The 21,997-nt window shown below is 47.5% G+C and overlaps 1 protein-coding gene across 2 annotated transcripts in view; it reads right to left on the minus strand.

Moving 5' to 3' along the window:
• The window catches only part of LOC311526743 (Krueppel-like factor 5), a gene marked incomplete at its 5' end in the record, with an annotated part of 46,241 nt that extends 28,983 nt beyond the window's left edge, over positions 1 to 17,258 (minus strand). For both annotated transcript variants that reach the window (XM_084640089.1, XM_084640088.1), the window contains one exon: positions 17,091 to 17,258. In XM_084640089.1, the coding sequence (XP_084496215.1) occupies positions 17,091 to 17,258 (168 nt within the window). The remainder of the gene's footprint in view (positions 1 to 17,090) is intronic.
• Positions 17,259 to 21,997: the final 4,739 nt, after the last annotated feature.

Below are 21,997 nucleotides of genomic sequence, written 5' to 3' on the forward strand. Positions count from 1 at the left end.
ACATTAGTGCAACTGCAGACTCTGCTATCCCCAAGTTGAAGAGGACTCCCTACCTGTCCAACATTATTCATAGATTATAAGGCCAAAAGGGACTTCTGTGACAATCTACTCTGACCTCTTGTGTAGCACAGGCCCTGGGGCTCCCCTAAATTAACTCCTGCTGGAACTAGAGCAATCTTTTAATGCAGGGTTTGTTAAGCAACCTTTTTTCCCCACCCTTATGATTCCTGGACAACTCCAGGTCTGGTTATTTGGGCCCTTTCTTAGCAGCAACCCTGCTCCAGATCTGTTATTGCCCTGATCTACAGTATCTTCTCTCATCTCACTGTGGAAGATATCTCTCCTGACACACACAGCACAACTGCAAATGCTTCTGCGCTGGTCCTCCAGAGCTAACAAACAATACTTCTTGTGCAGAATAGACAGCTGAGGGAGTTGGCAGACAGGCAGTGAAGCAGTCTCAGAATTTATCGCTCCCCAGGCTAAGCCTCTCAGGAGGAACCATAGCGTTAACCTGGGTCAATACTTGGATCCCCAGGAGGCCTGCATTTGGGAAGGCAGGAAATCACAGCTCAGACTTTCCAAAGGAATCGTTTCCAATGTAAATTCAGGCTCTTGTAATTTGTTAGCTAGTATAGGTCATTAAGAGCCTGATCCCTGGCCCACCCAAGTCAGCTGGCATCTTCTCTGCCCCAAGCCCTGGTAGAGCACATATTAGCAGAGCATTGGTGCAGATGCACTGAGATGCATGAGGTCAAAGCCTTCGATGCCTTCAACTACCTGCGACAGGGACTGCTAAAGCACTGCAGCCAGCTGGAGCCTACCACGCTCCTGTTATTAGTTATTTTTCAGCCCGCACCAAGACCAGGGCCCCATCATGTTGGGGGCTGTACGCGCACACTGTGACAGATAGCTCCTGCCCCCAAGAACTTAGTCTAAACAGACAGACCCAGGCTGGGCAGAGAACCAAAACATACAGAAACTTTCCCACGAGCACAGTCCAGAACAGAACCCCAGAATGTCTCCTGACATCCCAGCCAGTGGCCTGCCCACTAGACTGCACTGCCTCTGCTCCGGTAGGGCTGCCTCGTTGGAAAAGTATTTACTTTTTTAACACCTGTTTTGAAAGGCAGGTTTTCGGTGGGAGTCATGTAGCATGTCCTTCCACTCTGAAAAGTAGTTCTTGGTGGAGGGATTAATCTGATATAAACAGTAGGTGGGGGAAGCTCACGGGGAGGCCAGATTCTGATCTCAGGCCAAATATGGATTCTTCCCTGGATTCACACTGGTGTAACTGAGACCAGAATCTGCCCCTGCCGCTTCTCGACAGCTGTCACCATATATACTGCACTGCCTTTTCTGTCTGAACTTTCCTCCTCCTTTAGCTCTTCCAGGTAGCTAAGCTCCAACGGCCCCTTGTCTCCTCCTCCCCATGAGCCTGGTTGCCTTTTTCAGGCATGATTAGTGACCCAACAGCCTCTGCCAGCTCCAACTTTGCAAACTGGGAGTACAAACAAAATTCCATAGCTGCTGACTAGTATTTGCATTGGAAAGGTGGCCTGAAAGGGGCCAGAAAGGGAAGGTTCCTGGGGCGATGGAAGGGGAGGGGAGAGGGGGTTTAAAACTGCCACATCTCAAGCCTTCTTCTGCTTCCTCCCGTCAACCCCCAGCTACAGCTTGATCCAAAGTCCATTGAAATCAACAGAAAGGCTCCCGCGGACTTCAGTAAGCGTTGGATCCAGGCCTGTAGTGAACTACGGTAAGAGCCTTAATGCAGTGTAGTTCATCCTCCTGTCACGTGCTCCTGCAGCGCTGTAGCCAGCCTGCAGGGAAAGGCAGCAGTTTCCTATGAAGCATTGTTGCAAGGGGAATGCTAGGATGGAGCAGGAGTTCATGGCTTTTCTTATGAAGCGGATGCTGGAGCTTTCAGGAACTTCTCGGACTCTCCATGCTTTTCCTGTGGCACTGGGAGCCCTTGAGGTGGGACACAGCAGAACTGCACCAGCCCCTCTGTGCATGGGGCTGTCCATATTTACAGAAAGAGAGCCAGGTTTGCCACATACCAATTGCACAAGTGTATATGGCTTGGTGATATTTGAATATGAATAGACTACATTCATTGTGCTGAATGAACAGGATCTCAATTCTTTCCCCATGGAAATCATACCCACTCTCCTCCTTCTTATAAGGGCTGGCTCAGATCTGAACTCCTGGGCCTGATTCTCCTTCTGTTTAAATCCATCCCTTTTACAGGATTTACGCCTAATTACAGCTGGCTGGGCATTTCCGACAAAACAGTTTTTCATTAAAAAAAACAACGTCCCAATTTGTGGAAACTGAACCATTTTGCAGGAAAGGGTCAGTTCTGACTAACGCTTCCACTTGAAAAGTTTCAAATTTGTCAAAATTTGCTGTTTTGCCATTTTCTAAACAAATCTTTTCACTTTTCCAGTGCAAAATGACTTCACTTTGAAATTTTAGCTAAGAATAGTAACAAAAAACATTAAATGATTGGAAGCAAAATGAAACATTTTGAAATGATCAGAATGAAACACTTCACTTGACCTGAACCAATTTTTTCTAAGATTTTTCAGTTCATAAAAACTTTCAAACTTTTGACTTTTCCTTCCACGGGAAATGTTTCCAAAAACCTGAAAACATTCACAGGATGGGAAAAACATTTTCTGCCAACCTTTGTTCCTGATCTACACCAGCATGAGAGGAGAATAAGGCCCATAAACATTTGCCCAGTACAGCAAAATAAAACGCAAGTCTCAATTTGCGTTGGCAGATAACAGGCAGCCTGGTTCTTCCATCCCTTCCCAGGTCTTTGTTCCCATCTCTGCACAGTCAGGATCTGCTCCAGCACATATGGGAAATGCAACATCTCACAAAAGCTTCCAGCACCACACGACGTATGAAATTTACCCATCTATGGCATATCATGGTAACACTATGCACACGCCGATCTCAGACGCATGCATGTTTCTACAGCACGGTGTCAGGCCTTGTGCGACCTACATCCCTGCTTTCTCAGCCAGTGAGCACACACAGAGTCACACATATTTTGATCAATAGTGCCAAGTACTTTAGCAGATTAAATGGTATTTACAAATAAATGACTGAGACAGCGATTCTGTGGAAATGACTCCCACTGGCCAAATTCTGCTCCTATTTACACAGGTGCAAATCTGTGATTCCAATGGGAATGCTGGGGCTAAGCAAACCACCCAGCACTAGTGGAGTACTTAGGTGTAACTAAAGGCAGCATTTGGCCCTTACAAATCATTATGAATCACTAGTTTATCTAGCTAATGAGTGTAAATCTAATTTTCCATTGCCTCAGCAAATGGCCACGTTATGTCAGGATGTGGCAATGCAATGGTATCACTAATTGATGCAACGCTGAGGCGTCAAGACCTCTGAACTACACCGGTGACTCTTCAACTGCCCTTCAAGCCAGACAGAACCTTGAAAATGGGGCTGTCCCATTAATTAATTTCATCCACAGCCTCATCCAACTGCCCGGTACAGTGTGTGGTGGCATAACATTCTGTATAACGTGCATTCATTTATAGAGATTATTTTGTATTACCATAGCACCGATGGGACCCGTACAAACCCAGGACAAAAGAAATTGGTCCTTATCCCAGAAAGCCTGCAATCTATTCCTTACTAAAATACAGTCCCGTGAACCATCCCCTGAGGGCAGAGGCAGCTGGAGCTGTCAAACCCCATGAACAGCCAGCAGTGCCCAGCACACTTAATGTAGATACTGGTGGGGAAAGACTACAAAATGGTTTGTGAAAGCTGGGACAGGATCAAGTGGTTGAGGCCAAACTTGCCTCATTATTTACAGTGGTGAAGGACCAGCCAGCTCCTTGTGCGCTGAAGTCATCGGCTGATCAGTGACACCTTGCACACGGCTTTTGTGAAAAGGTCCTGGGAAAGCCCGTTATCAGGTGCCTTGATCTGGAGTGCCAATAATGGCTCAGCCCGGCAGCCAAGGAAACAACCTGAGAACATCTTGTTCCAGCGCCATTTCATTTCCTTGAACTCCTTCCTGCTACCGCATCTGCTCCTTTCTGACCCACATTTCACAACCCCAGACCTCCTTGTGGAGTGAAAGGGGCACGCTCCAAGCAGCAGGGGAAGCGAGACTCAGAATGGATCAGACAAGGGGAGCTCAGATCAGCTTAGGTGGGGCCAAAGGGAGCTCCAAGCACTGCAGTCATAGGGGCCACACTGAGGGAGCTTGGAGCATCAGATGGACTGGACAGAATTCAGGAGCAAGCTTCCCACTAGAGCTGGATGTATTTTTTTCAACAAATTGGGGATTTTAAACCAAAAAATGAATTTTCTGGAGTCCAAAACTATTTGCTGAATTCAGGTCAAATTCCACAAATAGTTTTGGTTGGGGAAAAAAAAATCGCAGAAGAGTCAAACCATTTTGTATTGACTTTTCAACTCAGAATGCTGTTTTGATTTTAAATTTGGCTGGTTTTAAAGGGAAAAAAAGGCATACAACATCCAAAACAAAGTGGAAAACTTGAAGAAATTTTCTCTTGGGGCTACTTGAAACATTTCACTCAATTCAAAATGGAATTTTTTTAATTTGACCAAAAACATTGAAATTTTTTTCTTCCAACTGAATCAGGTTTCCAATTGTTTCTTTTCATTTCAGCCCCTGAACCAAAAATTCCATCACTTGCTCAGCCTTATTTCCCATGGAGTCACTAGGGGATATCTCAGAGCACTGAGGGCTTTCTCCTTTAGTCCCCTTTGTACCCTGTCACAGAGTCCTTCCCTCACACAGGGCATGGGGCCCTTTCCATTTACTTCAACGTGGGTCAGATCAGGTGCCAGAGAGCTGCTCAAGGCCATCCATGCATGACTGCAGAGCAAACAGAGGTGCTGACTTCCCCTTGAGAGTGAGAATGGTCCCTCCATAGCACAGTCAGCCTGAGTGAAGCACCCAACCACACCTCAACACATCAGGGGCTTGCTGTTACCCTACTGCTGTTGTTTGGTGCTATACATTTCACTGCATGTATTTCTAGCTCTGGAGAAATGACTACCGAGGGAGATCATCAAACCCAACTGTGACGTTGCACTCTATATGATTTTATAAAAATATGCTAATGAGTGTGAATATAATTTAACTGGAATATGCTTCATGCAAAAGGTCTCTTGTAAGGTATCATTGCAAAGCTTATAATCTACTAAGTGTGGTCATCCTATTTGTATGTATGTATCATTCTTGTATCTGAAACTAGAAATATGAAATATAACTCTGAGGGCCTATTGTAATTATGCAAAGCGTGGGCCATTAATGGTGGTTTGGAATCTTGATGGCTCCCAGTACCCAGGACAATTGACTACAGAGGCTGCTGCCAAGTGGGTAATGAAGTCTTACCATGCTATGTGATCATGTCACCTGAACTGGAATCCATCTTTAACCTGGTGCTTTTCCATTTAGAAGGAGGGATGGGAACCCAGAGAGGGACAAAGGATTCCCACCTTGTGCAAAAGATATAGAAGGCGGTGAAACAGAACAAAGGGGGCTGCAGTCATGAGAAATCCCCTAGCTACCACCTGAGCTGGAACAAGGAATGTACCAGGGAAAGGACTGTGCCCAGACTAGGAAGGGGTCCAGTCTGTGATAGAAGCTTACTGAAACATCTCTGAGGGTGAGATTTTATCTATATTCAGCTTTCTTACTGAATTAGGCTTACACTTGCATGTTTTATTTTATTTTTCTTGGCAATTCACTTTGTTCTGTCTGTTGTTACTTGGAATCACTTAAATCCTGCTTTCTGTATTTAATAAAATCACTTTTTACTTATTAATTAACCCAGAGTATGTATTAATACCTGGGGTGGGGCAAAGAGCTGTGCATCTCTCTCTATCGGTGTTATAGAGGGCAAACAATTTATGCGTTTACCCTGTATAAGCTTTATACAGGGTAAAACGGATTTATTTGGGGTTTGGATCCCATTGGGAGCTGGGTATCTGAATGCTGAAGACAGGAGCATTTCTTAAGCTGTTTTCAATTAAGCCTGCAGCTTTTGGGGGACCAGGTTCAGACCTGGGTCTGTGTTTGTTGCAGGCTAGCGTGTCTGGCACAACCAGGCAGGGCACTGAAGTCCCAAGCTGCCAGGGAAAACAGGCTCCGGGGTAGTCTCAACACATCAGGGGGCAGTCCCCAAGGGGTTTCTGTGACCCAACCCGTCACACCAACCTCTGGTCTCCTACTGCCCCATTCAGTCATGATCAGCGCCCTGGGTACCATACACCCATGGACCTCACTCTGACAGTGCAGCCCCAAGCTCCCAGCGTGCGATAAATGGGCACAGATCCCACTGGCGTCATCTGACAGCAGGCATGCCGCGGCACGGGCTAACAGCAGGGAAGAGGTTAATAAGACAGGCGGGTGTCTCCTAGAGTACGTCTACACAGCTGCTGAGAGGTAAATTCTGCTGCAGGTAGATGCTCAAGCACTAGTTCCACTCAAGCTACTGCCTACAAGTGGCGACACTGGCTACCCACCCAAGCCCAATCCCGTCCAACCCCCCCAAGTGCATACGGTCACACTGCTATACTTAGGCACTGGCTCAAACAGAGCTAGCGTGTATCCGTCTACCAGAGCTTGAATTTACATCTCCCAGCTGCTACGTAGACATTGAGCCTTTGCCATCACTTACATAAATGTAAATCCAGAGTGACACTAGTTACTCTGACACTGATGGCTGGGGAGTGACGCTGGACTTATACTGGGTGGAATCTGGCTCTTTAGCTAAGTGGCCAGCACAAGCCATTGAATTCCCTCGATCATTCCTATAATCCACTGGTAATTGCCACTAGCTTGGTACAATCTGAACCACTTCATTTTAACCCAGGATCATTAACCCCTTCATGCCCTCACTGGTGTCCCCTAGAACCTCCATCCAGATGATCAGAGCCGTCAAGGCAGAGTAGGAAGAGGCACAGGACCCATCTGCTGTTCAGCATGGAAGGCATTAAACTCCATCCTCACCTCCCATGGCTACGTGTTCACTTCCTCCTAGAAGCTTTGCCTGAGCATGGAAACCTGAGCCCTTTTCACATGATCTCACTCCTCTTGGCAGGGGCCCAGACACAGCTGATTTCACTGCAGGATCCGGGCAGGAGCAAAGAATTACATCAGGCCACAAGGAAATCAAAGGGGGGCTCCTTGCACAATCAGAGGGCTCAACCCTGCTCCTGTGCGAGGCAATGGCAAAACTCCTGACAAGGATCAGGATCAGGCCCAAGCCCAGCATGCAATGGGGACAAAGGAAGAGGAAGGGGGCTGGGTGTCTTAGGAAATCGGCAAGGAGATATGGAGCTTCTTACCTACCACCAGTTCAAACCCAGCCCAGGGTGGTAGAGATCACCTGCAGGTATCATCTGAGGTGTGTCAATGACCTACGTGACTCTGTGTCTCAGGCTGATTTCTGGGGGCTCGGTCTCTAGTCACATCACCAAAACCACCATCCATCTTGTGTTCTCAGCAGGGAGACCAAGGGCTGAAGAAAATATGGGGACTAACATTCCCTCTCACTCTTAAGGTATGTCTGCACTACAGTATAAGCCCAGAGTTTGAACTCAGGCTCAAGCCTAACGCTCCTTCCATCTACACGCAAATTGTGCTAGCCCAGGACTTTGTGGGAGTGGAGGGTCTGAGCCTGAGACATGCCAGGACCCAGGGTTCAAGCCCTATCACTTTGCAGTGTAGACGCAGTCCCACTGGACTCGGGTGCTGAGAGCCTGCCAAAAGTATTTCACAATCCCACGGGCTGACTTTCCATGTCCTCTAGACAATCAAATTTTACCACATTGCATCATGACCAAAGGGCTAGAGTGGCCACATTTTGGGAGGGCGCTAGGAAGTCTGGGATATGGGTGGATAGACTCAGACCCACATGATGCAGTACAGACACTGAAGCTGCAGGTTGGGACCCAGGATTCAACAATTCCTAACCTGTGGTTACAAATCAGTTAAGATGCACAAGCCCCAGGATAACAAACCCAGGGTCTGCTACTTGAGTTGTGCTAAGCCTGGGCTTACATTGCAGTGTAGATGCACATAGAGATGGCAGAGGTGAGGCACTGAGTAGCGGAGCAGGGAGCTTGTCATGATCTACCTGTCCTGGGGTGTAAACAGAGGTCTCCCGAATTGTCTGCCAAGCATCTGATCCACATTGGCAGGTCATTTATGGTGTAAACCACAGCAAGGAGAAGAGGAAAGAGCAGGGCCAGCCAAAGCAGATTGCTAAGGGAGTGACCTGAGCTGTCTACGTGTGGATTCCCAGAGAACTTGGAATGGGGAGTGCTTGCTATTAATTACAAAGGCCCAGATATTGTGGGTGCTAGCTGCTGGGAAGGGGCAGTGGATTTTAAGGCCAGAGGGACCTCCAGAGGATCCAGTCGGACTTGTCTATAACAGGCCACTAATGCCACCCAAGCATATCAAGCCCATTGGCCAAAATTAAACCAAAGTATCAGCCCCCAGGAGACTCAATTATTTGGGGCCACAGGCAGAGAATAGGAGGGACCCAGGCCCCCTAGCACTCAGGGCCCCTGCAGTGGCAGGGAATTGATCAAGTGAGATAAATGCAGCTGTTCTGCCAGCACAGGGATGGCTGGTGGGTGAGGGAAGAGCACGGAGCGCTTTGCTGAGCCTTTCTTCCCCCGCTGGCATAGGCTGCACACCACAGCTGCTGGGATTGTGCATGGCCATGCCCCACTGTCCGCAGGCCACACCTGGGGTTGCAAAAGAACTGGCTCTTCTCCACGAGTTCACAAGCCTGCTGTGTTGCTGGATGGGGGTAGGAGAGGGGCTCCCTGACTCTTTTCCCCACAGGCTCCATTGCACTGAGTACAGATGGGGGTGGTCACTAGAGATGGGCTCAAGCCATGAGTTCTGAATGGGGATCTGGACCCTGAGCCAAGTTCACAGGAGCTCAGATCTGATGCTCTGGGCACAGCCCATCACTCAGTGCCACCTTGCTGACAACTTGAACTGGTTGGAAACCAGCATTTCTTCCCCTCAAAACCATTCAAACAAAAGAAACAATTTTCATTGTTTGAAATTTTCCACCAACGGTTTTGTTTTTTTGGGTCAGATGACCATTTGATTTAAAACAAAAGAGTTCCCCTTTGATTCTGTCTGATTCAAGCGGGAATGAAAAATATCAGATTTTCTCATTTATATTTTGACCGCCTTCTCCCTTTTCTCCCCCTTTTTTTGTTGAACTGGGAAAAGGCAAACGGGGGCTGGGGGGACAAAATTAGAGCATCAAAAATGGTTTGGTTCCATTCAAATAAAAATCAAAATGAGTTTTTTTTTTGGTTGGGATTTAAAAAAAAAAAATCAGAAAACGTAGACTGATTCCAACATTTTTTGCAATAACTTCCACGGGGATCAAAAAGCTGCTTTTCAAGGACAAAACTTTCCGATGGAAAAAACAGGCCACAGCTAGAGAGATCCTAATACATGAAAACTAGCTTCTGTCCCCTGTCAGGAGAGAAGACCATAGGAAAGACTAGTTTTGCACGCTCTGAGATGCTGTCTTAACGATCATCTTGGGTCTATTATTGCCCTGGTGACTCATTCACTGGGAGTAACCTTTTTAATAAACTCCCATCAAGTAGCTCAGAAAACCCCCTTCTCCTGAAGCAAGGATCTCCGAAACTCCCATTTATTCAGCTACCACCCTGAGACAACTTTGAACTCTCTCTCTTCCTCACTTAGAACTAATAAACAGAAGTGTTTCTCCACACAGATGGCTGCCTCATGGGACATCCTGTCCTGGGAAATCTCAGAGCCTGATACTGAGGCTGGAAGACTTTATCACTAGGCTGAGAATTTCATGCCCATGGCCCTTCTCTCCACATACACAGTATCGCATGGTTAACTGGGAATTTGTAGATCTAAGTACTTCTCTGGCCCTCATAAGGCCATGGTGTCTGAGCAACTGACACTCATTAATGCATTTTGTCTTCAAAACATCCCTTTGATGAAGGGACGCATGATCCCTATTGTATAGATGGGGAAACTGAGGCCCATGGAGCTGAAGTGATGAGTCCAAAGTCACACTGGAACTGAACCCACAGCTTCTATATACTAGTGTGGGGTCATATCCACTAGGCCACCCTTTCTGCGTCTCACATGCCTCTGGATCATTGGGGAAGAGACATGAGGTATAAAAAAATCCACCCATGGCAGTGAGCGTCAGAGCCCAGGTCTACAGACTCGGGCTCGTGCTTTGGCACTATAATTAGCAGTGTAGATGTTCCCATTTGGGCTGGAGATTGGGCTCTGAAACCTGAGGAAGGGGTCTCAGAGCCTGAAGTCCAGTCTGAACAGGAACACCTACAAACCTGGACTCTAAGATGCGGTTTTTTTGCAGTGTAGACTTACCCACTGGGTTTGATTGCCCAGGGGTCTGACCCAGCATGGGAAATCCAACGTTCCTGTTAAAGTGGAGACAGGAATATAGGCTAAATGGTCCAAGACTTAGACTGTTCTGCAGCATCCCGGATGGCTGGCAGCACTGAGATTTGATTGGTTAGAGCTCCACAGTGACAGAAATAGCCAGGAGCAAGATGTTTTGAAAGGGGATGTGGCAGCCATTCTGTGCTGCTCAGCCACAGCTGATACCAGATGCTGCTGAGGAGAGAGGGTGAAAAGATTAAATTTAAAACAAGCAGAGACACACTAGCTGTTTGCCTTGGTGGTTCCTTGGTAGCTCCCTTGATTAGTAACCTTGAGTCCAGCTGGCTAATCATCTTAACGCTTGGGTTATGACCACTTAATGAAGAGCAATGTGGGGAGGGAGAGAAGCAAACTCCTCGCTTGATTGAGATCAAAGAACAAACTAATCAAGGGCTGATGCCTGTGTTTGCCAGCCTGGCTTTGAAAGAGGCTCCCAATTGTGCAATGCAGGAACCCCTGGAATAACAGACAGGCTGGACAGGAGCTGCCATCACTACAGACAGCAGGCAGAGCTACTCCGCTCACGTGCCAGCTCACAAAATTCCTCCCCTCCTCCAGCCAACCTGAGCCTCCTCCTGCAAAGGGCCCCTTTTGGCTCCGAAAAGCCCCTGGGATGCCTTCTGGATCCAGGATCAGCCCGGTCTTTATAGCTCTATGAAACTGCTGCTATTGCCCCTAGGGATCCTGCCCTGACCGCGGCTGCGTGCCTATGAAAACAAAAGGCCACAGGGGCGGGGGGGGGGTACAGGGTACAGTCAGCAGCTGGAGTCACAGCCTGTCTTCTGCTCAGTGAAATTGATGAACTCTTGGCTGGCTCTTGGCAGCAAGCGAGCCAGGCTGGGAAATCTTAAGTTAGCCCAGCTGGCTGTGGTTCAGCTTGTGGCATCAGGGTGGCTCCATCCCTGTCCTCACGAGCTGCAGGGTACCGAGCGGGCAAGCAGAGGACTATCAAGGTGCCCCATGTATGCACATTCATGAGGCTCCTGGGGGCTTGCAACTACAGGGCACCCCAACTCCCAACAGAGCTGCATTCTCACAAGTTGACTGACTCGGATTTCCCAGGTTGGGGGTCCACTGGAGGTGGTCTCTCTGATGGCACTCCCTCAAAATGGACACGGGAGGTAACTAGGGCACTGTAACATAGCCTGCTGAAGTCAACAGGCATCTTTCCACTGACTTCAACAGGCACTGGATCAGGTCTACAGTCAGCAAACCATAACGCAAGCCCCAGAGTCCTGGGAAATGTGGGGTGTTGGAAGTCTGGTCTTAAAACTGGGATCGATCACTTTAAATTCTCTCGGGTTTTCTTGGTCCTGCTTGCAGGCAGGCGGCTCTGTAAGAAAGTCTGTGATCAGAGTCAGTCAGCACTTTGCAGACAGCCAGTCCAGAGCAAGGACAGGTGAGTTATGCCTCTCTGCCTTAGGGGAGCAGTCTGCTTTGTCTCTCGCTGTTTTTGAGGGGGGGACGAGGGGGGATTGTGTTAACATTCTGAATTCTAAGAAATAAAGCCACGTTAGGTTCCAATCTTCCAGCAAGAGTACTGCTGTTTTTATCCAACTTCCTTGTGTGTATGCCATGAATATCACAGGAAGCCCATGCTTTGTCCTTACTAAGGAAAGTGCCAAAAAGTGTCCTGTATACAGGTATCAAAGTCCAGCCCACAGAGGGTAGGAGGGCATATATTCCCTGGCTGGGACATTACTGATGTTTAGTGCCAGGGAACGGATAGATGAGAGGGGAATGCTGTGTGTGGGAGAGAGATTTCCCTGAATTCCTCCACTACAGCAAATCAATTACTGCCAATATCCTGCCTCCTTCCCAGGCTCTGCATTGGAAGATCGTGCCAGAAGGAATCAGCCCAGAGAGCCCATATCAAAAGGAGAAGTGGCACTTACGCCGGTGCAGATCTGGAGCAGCTCCTGAAACCAAGGGTGTGTCTACACTTGGAGCTGGGGTGTGATACCTGACTCGTGGAGACATACCCACGCTAGCTCTGATTGAGTTAGTGCACTAAAGATAGAGTGCAGCCATGGTGGTGCAAGCAGCACGAGGCGCTAACTGCCCAGAGTATGTACCTTGTCTTTTGGACAGGACTGTACTCTGGGCAGCTAGCCCCTGATGCTGTTTGCGCCACTGCAGCTACCATTCTAAAAATAGCAACATAGATCGATAAGAGCTGGCGTAGGTATGTCTCCTCGAGCTGGAATCACCCCCGACCTCGCAGCGTCAGCAAACCCTCAGAGAAGTCAGTGGGAGAAGTAAAACTGAAAATCAGAGCACTGATCTGGGTGCTCAACTATGGATCAAGGAGCCTAAAATAGGCCCTCATTTTGTAAAGTCTTGCTCTCTGGCCTCACATTGACTGAGATGAGAACCTGCCCCAGAACCATGATGGGCCTTGTGCTTCACATCCTTGTTTGGTTCTTGAACGCAAGAGCTTGCTCCAGGAGCCCCACAAACCTGGCCTTTCCTTTTCTCAATCCATGAAACTCTTCGGAATGGGCACTGCTACATTGCACACGTCCCCGCCGACATCACTGAGCTGTGAGGGGAGAAGGCTAACCCCCGCCCGCACATCCCCGAGCCTGGATTTCCTGAGCTCACACCTAGGGTGGGGCTTCCTTCTCCTGAACTTGGAGCTGGCGAAACTGACCGGAGGCAGCAGAGTCACAGCCCTGCCTCGTCTCAACATGCCTCAGAGTTTAATCCAAGGGGCTTCCCCACGCTACACCCACTTGTCTCTCCCGTTAGAGGTGCTCTAGTTCACCAGAAGTTATGTGCTATGTCTGGTGCTATGCGGGATCAGACGTAACAGTACAGATCAGAGTTGGAGCTAAACCAAAATGAAGCCTAAACCAACTGCCCATCCACGGACTGAAGGGGACATGCACAAAACCAAGATCCAAACTTCTTAGCCCATTGCTATCAAGACCCCCAAACTGGAGCCCTGAATCATGAACCCACCTCCCCACCAGATAAATTTACCGTAGGATCTGAACTGCATGGCCCAAGCCTGTCCCTGTAAAAGTCAGAAAAGCTCTTCAGGGAAGAGAAAGGCAGAAATCGCTGTGTGTGTTGTGGTGCAAAGCTATGATTTCACGGATGAAATCCTGTTCTCATTGCAGTCAATGCCAGAACTCCCATTGGATGGCAGTGGGGCCAGGAGTCAAATCAAGCAACCACACAACTTTCCCTACAACTCTGCAGGGAGGTAAAGGATGGTTCATTCGTTCTCCCCAGCACAGCCATCCCGTCTGCTTTGAATGGGGAGTGGGGGGCAACAAACAAGGGGGGGGATTGGGGAGAATTACGAGAATGTGACCCCGCCATATTCTAAGCGTGTGCTCTCGGGTGCATGTGCATTGTGTGGGAGGAGGGCGGGGAGGGTGGGGGGGTGAATGCATGCGCTGTGTCTGGGAGAAGGATGGGGGAGAGGTCTGTGTACGCATGTGCGGGGGAGGGGTGTGTGTGCAAATCCTCAGCAGTCAGACCACTGAGGAAAGCATGTGTCATAGGTAACAAACAGCCAGGGTGTTGGCTCTGAAGTACTCTCCAGCTGTCTGTGGGACTCTCAGGGTCACCAGGGGTGTTCCTTGCCTCAGATTAACTCCCCAGGAGTTTGCCGAGGGATATCACAGAGTCTGGGCTGACTTAGCACTCGGAGCAGCCAGGGGTTCTGTTTGCAAGTGGGAGAGCAGGGGCAGCCCAGGATCCAGCGGGACCCAGCCTGCTGCAGAGGTGTGGGGGAGGGATGGGGATAGCACCTCCTGTGGTTCTGCTCCTGGAGCGGGAGACGGGGCCAACCCGGCATCCCCCTGCCATCTCAGTGCTAGACCATGTCTTCCTGCACATTTGTGCAGTGTCCTGATGCCTGCCCATGGCATCCCCAGGCCAAAGAAGGAGACAGGGCCACCCCACAACATCCCCTCTTGTCCTATTGCTGAGGGATGAGATTGCTTTCCCTCCCCCCGTCCCGTTGCCAGAGTGGGAGATCAGACCAGCTTGCTGTGTCCCCCTCTGGTCCCACTGCTGGAGGGGGACATGGAGCAGCAGCACCTACCCTGATTCTGCTGCTGGAGGGTGACAGCAGGCCAGCCTGCGAATTGCTGAGTCCATTTGTTACCTAACCCAATCCTTTGAGGTAATTGCATCAGTAACTCTCATGGAGGGGAAGGGGGAAATCAACCCCATGGCTGGCACCCCTGGCCTCTGCCCTGTGTGTTCCCAGCTGTGCTGGGGTCTAAACGGCTCCACAAATGCACCCTTTTCTTTCTGGCCTCTAGACCATTGCCATGGCACACATTCTACTGCTGGTGGCAGTAGTGGTGGTATGGAAAGCTGGAGCTTCCACCACCAACCTTCCCTCCTGTGCCCACTGAATTCTCTCACACTTCCCCAGCCCACCCTTGCCAGGGGCTCTAAAGACAAGGGGAGGTGGGTTTGGATTGCTGGCTGGTTGGCAGAGTACAGACCTGATGGATGGGCTGCACGCCACTCCCACCTGGACAGCAGAGGAATCACTGGCACAGTGCAAGGGCCAGCAGCAGAACACACAAAGCGGGCTGTGGGTGGCACATGCCACCCAGGGAAAAGGCTGCAGGGAATGGTCCCTCTCACTAGACTTTAAAAACAAAGTTCCCAGAACACCAGGTCACAGCAAAGAGGCCATGAGTGGCGTCCACTCCTCCTAGCAACTTCCTGTCTTACTCTTTTCTAATGCCAGCAGCCCTGAGCTAGCAGATTCCCAGCCAGAATTCTGGCACGACCCAGAGGTGAGAATCAGAACCTCTCGGGGGACCACTTGACCAAGAATTATTTTATTTGTTGGTTCTCCCTTCTCTGCCCATATAAAGTCAGGTCCAAGGCAATGGCGCACCATGCCCTGTCCTAAAAGGACCATGATCACCCTTCAAATCCAGGAACAGCCTTCCTGCTCCCCTCCTGCCACCCGCTTCCCAGAGCCGAGCACATAGATCCATTCTAGTTCCCAGCGCCTGCAACAAGATGGCGCTGGGAAGGCGCGCACCCAGGGTTAATCATTAGCCAACTTAGCACTCTGACTTAGCAAGACACCACAGAGCAACGCCAACCTCCTCGCTTTCTGCGCCACTTCTGGGAGCAACCAGGCAGGCTGCTCTAGGGAACGGCGGCAAATCACTAACAGGAGACACAGCTCCAAGAAGTGGCCCATCCAAGCCTCAAAACCATGAGCCAAAGTCATTCAGATCCCAGAGTTCCTTTCACCTTCCCATGAAGGCTCACTCTTTAGGGACAACTTGATCCTTGGTAGAGCCCCACTGACATCAGGGAAGTTACACCAGGGGAGATTTGCCCCACTGGGTTTCACTTCTTTCCAAGAGCTCCTTGAAGGGCATTTCCAAAACTCTCGCTCATTTCCACTTGGATTGGATGGGGGGAAGAAGGGTGATGCTAACCTGCCTTAAAGGCAGATGAAGGAACTGCTCGCCCCTGGGACTCCTGCATTTCATCTCGAAAGAGCAAGGCGGCAATGCAGCGACAGTTGTAAAATGGTTCCCCAGTGTGGGGCAGGACACTGCCCGTGTTTCACAACCGGCCCCGCAATCTGAGCGAGTGGGGTTGCCGCACCCAGAGCTTTTCAGCAATCTTCTCTGTCTGGGATCTTTGCTTGTGACTCGGGAGGGGGGCTGGAGGCTGATTTCCAGGCAGCTTATCCACTGCTTTATCTCTGGCCTTGCTGTTCACAGAGGGAAGCAGCAGCGCTGGGGAATTTCAAGGAGAATTCCATTCTTGTCTCCACTAGTGTGATTTGAAAAATAAGAGCCTGAACTACAGGAAAGTACCCATTCCTGGAGCCCTTCCTTAGTGATCTTCTCTGTTTTACAAGAGGGGCTGTCCTACTGCTTCTCCAAGATGAAAATCAAACTCCTATAGAACTTAAATGTTTCCACACTGGCTTCTTCCGATCATACAACAAATGACTGGAACTATGTTCCAGAGGATTGTTCACTACCCATTTGTTTCACACCTGGCAGAAAACAACACTTCCTAAAATCCCCCTCAAAAAATTTTAATAATCAGGGGGGTGGGGGCGGGGAGTCTATTTAAACAGCAAAAACAAAACAAAATCCAGCTGCAATTTTTTTCCCTTTAAAAATCAGATCCACACCTTTATCATCTAGTGACCGACGGATTCTTTGTCGAAAGTACATGCTTTGAAATCTTTCCAGTCTAGCACCCACAGAAAGGGAATTTTCATAACTATACACTGATGGGCCAGATCCTCATCTGGTGTATATCAGGGCAGTTCTGTGGACTTCAATGGAACTACACCAATTTGCACCAGCGTAGGATCTGGCCTTTTGTTTCCCCAGACTAGGCTTGTTTTGCAAGCTGCAATTTCTGGGGGAGGGCTGTGTTCAGTGGAAGTATTCTGATCTGGCTTTTCTCTGAACATTTTTAAAAAAAAAAAACCAACACAAAAGTGGCAAATAATGAAAACCAACCTCTGAAAATCGACAGCCAGTACCTCATTATTCCACATCAATAAGGATACTGAGGTGTGATGAGAGCTATTAAGGCTTTCTCTTACCTGCGCCAGGTCATGTTGGTTTTCCAAGATCCTTATAGCAGGTTTGATGTCTTCAAAGACTGAGGTGTCTTCAGCAGACTCCCCGGACATTCTGACTGGTTTTAATTGCGTAAACACTGTACTTTCTTCAAGATTTGGGGTGCTCAGAACCAGCCCACTGCTGCTCATCCCTCCTACAGTCCCCTTCCCCCCCTTCTGAATGTGTTACAAACCAAAAACTAAAAAGAAAAAAAAAGGGGTTTGGACAAAGCTGGAAGGGATTCAAGAACTCGGAAGCAAGCCCGTTGCTAATCCTTAGGAATCCAGGTGCACTGTAGCCTTAAGAAGTCTGATCTGTTATAGAAAAGTCTTACCTGTCCTGAAGTAGGAGGCACGCTAACCTGGCAAACTTCAGTGACAGGCCGGCTGAGCCAATCAGGACTGGAGCTAACACTGCTCTGGCCAATAAGCCAGCCGACATCTCTTTAAGGCAACATAAGATACAATGAGTACAGAGCCCTGCTTTCTGTGACTCTTTCCACCAGCCATGTTACCTGTAGCAGGTATACCGAGAGAGAGAGAGAGAGAGAGAGAGAGAGAGAGAAAATTACAGACAGACTTGCATGAGAATCTAAGGCCAGGGTAGGCGAGAAACTTTTGCCAGTATAATCATGTTGGTTGGGGCTGTGATTTGTCACAACATTTTTATACCAGCAAAAAGCCCTGGAGTACATGCAGCTATTCCAGCAAAAACCTTTTTTTACTGGTACGGCTTATTTCACAGAATTGCTAGAAGCTATACCAGCAAAAAAACTATTTTGCCAGTATAACCTGCTTCTCTACCAGGGGATTTGCCAGTATAGCTATAGCAGTACAGCAAACCCTTTCTAGTGTAGACAAACCTTAAGTGACACAATTGTAGCTGTGTTCTGTTGTCCCCTGTCAGGGCCTGGATGCTCACACTGGTTTGACACCCCGCACATAAACACTGCTGGGTACAGCATCACAGCTCTGCTCTTTCAGCCAAGACAGGACTCATTTTGGAGCCTGTAAGTGCACTTCTTGAGCGACCAGAGGTAGAGGAGCCATGTACGGTGCTCCCTTCTTGGGCACTGAATGCTCCACCAGGTTGGAGATCTTGAGACCATAGCCCAGGGATTTGCACTTGGCTTTCTGCAGAGCAATGCTCTAGAGTCTAGACCGCCAGACCATCCTGCCCTAGAGAGATCCAGAATATAGCAGATCTTGGAAAGTAATCTACTAACTTAGGAGTGTGGTCAACAATTTTTGACTAACTGTTTTTTCATCAAGAAATGGGGGTTCATTGAAACGGAATTTTTTGGCGGGGGTGAAAATTAATATTTTGGTTTCCAAAAAAATTCTCACTGAAAATTTTCATTAAATCAAGAATTTAAAAAGTGGATTCTGTGTAATGTGAAGGGTTTAAATCAGGTTCTGAGGACTTCAGAAACTCAGCCAGAGTTTAGAGGGTCTATTACAGGAGTGGGCGGGTGAGGTTCTGTGGCCTGCAATGTGGAGGAGATCAGATTAGATGAACATGGTGGTCCGTTCTGGCCTTAAATTCTATGAAAGCCTACAAAAAAATTGTTTTTTTGTTTTATTTTTAACATAATGAGAAAATTCCCACTTCCGGACTTTTTACTTTTCCCTAGTTTTTTCTACTGGGGGGGGGGGAAGGGGGAAAAAGGTTAAAAAAAAGAGTGAAGGAAAAACAACACTCTCTTATTTTTCCCCCACCAGAAAAAGTTGGAAAAAAGTTTTAAAAGTAAAAGTAAGGGTGGGGGACACTTTCTTGCACTTTTAAACTTTTTCCAGTAGAGAAGTGTGGGAAGAGCTCTGACTTTTCCACGGGAAAAATGGAGCAAAAGAATGAGAAAGACAAAGGAAAGAAAATCCAAAGCCAAAAGGAAACATTTCCAAACAAAACCATTTAAAATGAGTTTTTCTATGTTGCTTCAACACATTTCATTTCAGAAATCAAAAAACAGGGTAAAGAAAGTAAAAACTTGAAAATTAAAACTGTTCATTTTTTTCTGAACTTTTCATAGAGAAAACCCAACGTTTCAACCAGTTCTGCTCCTAACATCCCTGATCTACTCACAAGGTCACCACTACAGACATAAGCCAACCAGGTCCGGTAGAGTAAGAACGAAACTATCACCCACTACTGTTTCCTTGCGCTCTGCCATCGGTCTGTTTGCATACACCTGTCTCTTGTCTTATACTTCAACTGTACGCTAATTGGAGCGGTCTTTTTGTTGTGTTTGTACATGGGGCTCTGATCCATGACTGAGTCTCCTTGGAACTACCATAATAACAGTAATTCAGGATGAAGCCAAGTCTCTCATTTGAATAACATTTCCTATTTTGCTGTGTCTAGCTGCAAAAGCAGGAACGGCCAAACTAACCACATGGGGAAAGGCGGTTGTCCTCTATTTCTGGCTCATGTGGAAGCAGGAAGCATCCGAATTCCCACAGGAAAAGAGGAAATCTTGGTTCTCAGAAGGTTTCTAGCTTTGCGGACACACAAAGTTGGATCATCACAAGCATTTCTGGGGGTTTCTCTGAACCGCCTCTCCAAATCTTTGCGGTTCATTTGTCTCTAGCCATTAAAATGTTTGGGAATGATCACAATTTTCACACTTCTGTGCTCTGACCAACAAGCTGGGAAACTAGAGGTTTATAAGGCCTTGCATCACACTATTGTGTTCTGACATTGCATCATGCAACACGTCCCAGCGATATTGCAACGTGTGTCCCCCAGCATCATAGACGAAGGGAAAATAGCCATGGTGGGGCATTATGACACAGTGGGTCTGTCTACTCTGGAACTGGAGGGATCATTTCACTGGACATACCTGCGCTAGCTCTGATGAAGCTGGTGGACTAAAAATAGCAGTACAGCTCCTGCAGCGTGAGTAGTGGGATGGGCTAACCACCCCAAGTATAATCCCATCTTGAAATCCTAGATCCTGCCATCCATACAGCCATAGATACACTCCTATTTCTAATGCACTAACTCAGTCAGAGTTAGCCCGGGTATATCTACCCAAGATGGAAATTACAGTGTAAATATACCCAGAGGCACAGTGTTATGATGTGATTATATTGTCCCACATTGCACTTACAAATCGGTGGCAGCTTTACCTGTATCCCCTGGGTCAGACTCCCCAGTCCACTCAGGGTGCTTTGGACTGTGTAAATCAACATCATTCATTGGAAATCAATGGAGCTACACTGATTGACACCAGCAGAGGATCTGGCCAGGTTATTTCGGTAGGGGACTCAAGTCCCTAAAGCTCTGTTTTCAGCGGTCAGACTTAGAAGGGAAGGAAGAAGGCAATCCTTGCTACCTTGCATCTGATATGGATGAAAAATTGATCCCAGACTGAAATTCTTCCGTGCTGCTGGCAAAAGCTTCAGTGGGAGCTGAGAGCATTCAGCACCTCACAAGATCAGTCCTTTAATGCAAACACTGATAGTAAATGTTTCCAAAAAAATGCAAGCAATCAGTCAGTCTTTATTAGCGCCCCAGGCTTTCGCCAACAGAACACATAACAAATATGTAAAACAAATAGCTTATATCAGATGCAAGACTTTGGACTTCAGTACACTCAGCAACGTACTCATATGCTCTTAAAGAACTGCTCTGAATCCAGTTTGTTGAAGAAGTCAAAGTTCTATTATTAAAGAGACAGTGTTGGGAAGAATCAAAACATTTACAAATGCAGCAAGCTGCATAAAACCTATTATTATCAGAAATGTTTTCAGGACTTTTTTTTACACCAGTGAAAACATTTATTTTTAATCCAACCCCACCCCCCACTGCAGGATTTGCAATTATTGTTATCAATAACAGTTATTATTTGTATTGCTAGAGTACCTAGGAAACGCAATATGGACCTAGTCTGAAAACTCCAGAACTGCTCTGTGCACAAGTAAAGCTAGTAGCAAAATAATGAACATTTTCCACAACAGATTTTTGATCCTTTTTGTGAAAAACTTGCATCCAAAATTTGTATTTTTTTAAAAAGTTGACGGGCCCTAATAAGAATTTAAGGCAATGAAACTGACAAGGGGAAGAAAGTGAAAGTGCCCAGTCTGAGAAAGTGATCAGTCTCTTTCCTCTGTCCATGAGAAATGAAATGCACACAAATAAACTGCATGAACAGCTTACAGCAAATTCAAGTTTCAAAATTTCTTCCATTTCTAATAATACAAAGTGTTACTATAACACAGCTCAGGACACTGTTCTGATTTGAAGGTATCATTCCTTGGGTTTAGAGACTAAATGACATTCTGCTATGCAGTGAAATCGATCTTTTATTGCTTTTTTCCCCCTTGCATTCATATTTGGGCCCCTCTAGGAATTCAACAAGACCTGCAGGCATTTCCCTGCAGCGATCATTCCGTCAAATTCTAGGACTACACTGATTTCTGTCAATGATTTCCCAGCAGGAGGATCTTTTGATTTCAGCATTAAAACAAAGCAATCTGCAAAGCTCTTATCTGCATCAAGTCCACTTGTAAGGAAATGGCCTTGAGTCTATAAATGATCTGTGTGACTTGGTTTGCTCAACACCTTTCCAGCAAAAGGCAGATATTGCCTCTAAGGAAGCACTGATATATTTAAGCCAAGAATAAGGAGATTTGTGGAGGTGTTGTTCTGCAAGCCCTTTATCTTTGTGTCTCACACAGCACTAAGGACAATGTCTGTGCTCAACAAAAAATTAACACCAAACACAAAAAATAAACACAGTGTCTTGGGACTGTACTATGGACATCTTCTTCCTGTACTTCATCTGGCACAGCACAGTGCTGTTAAAATCCCTTCTTCAGTGCAAACCTGACTCAGAAATTCTGGAGGATTTTTAGATCAAGGGTGCATATGGTGGAGGCCTGTCCAC

Source organism: Lepidochelys olivacea (genome assembly GCF_965140295.1).
Source record: "Lepidochelys olivacea isolate rLepOli2 genome assembly, chromosome: 9".
Classification (NCBI taxonomy): Eukaryota; Metazoa; Chordata; order Testudines; family Cheloniidae; genus Lepidochelys; species Lepidochelys olivacea.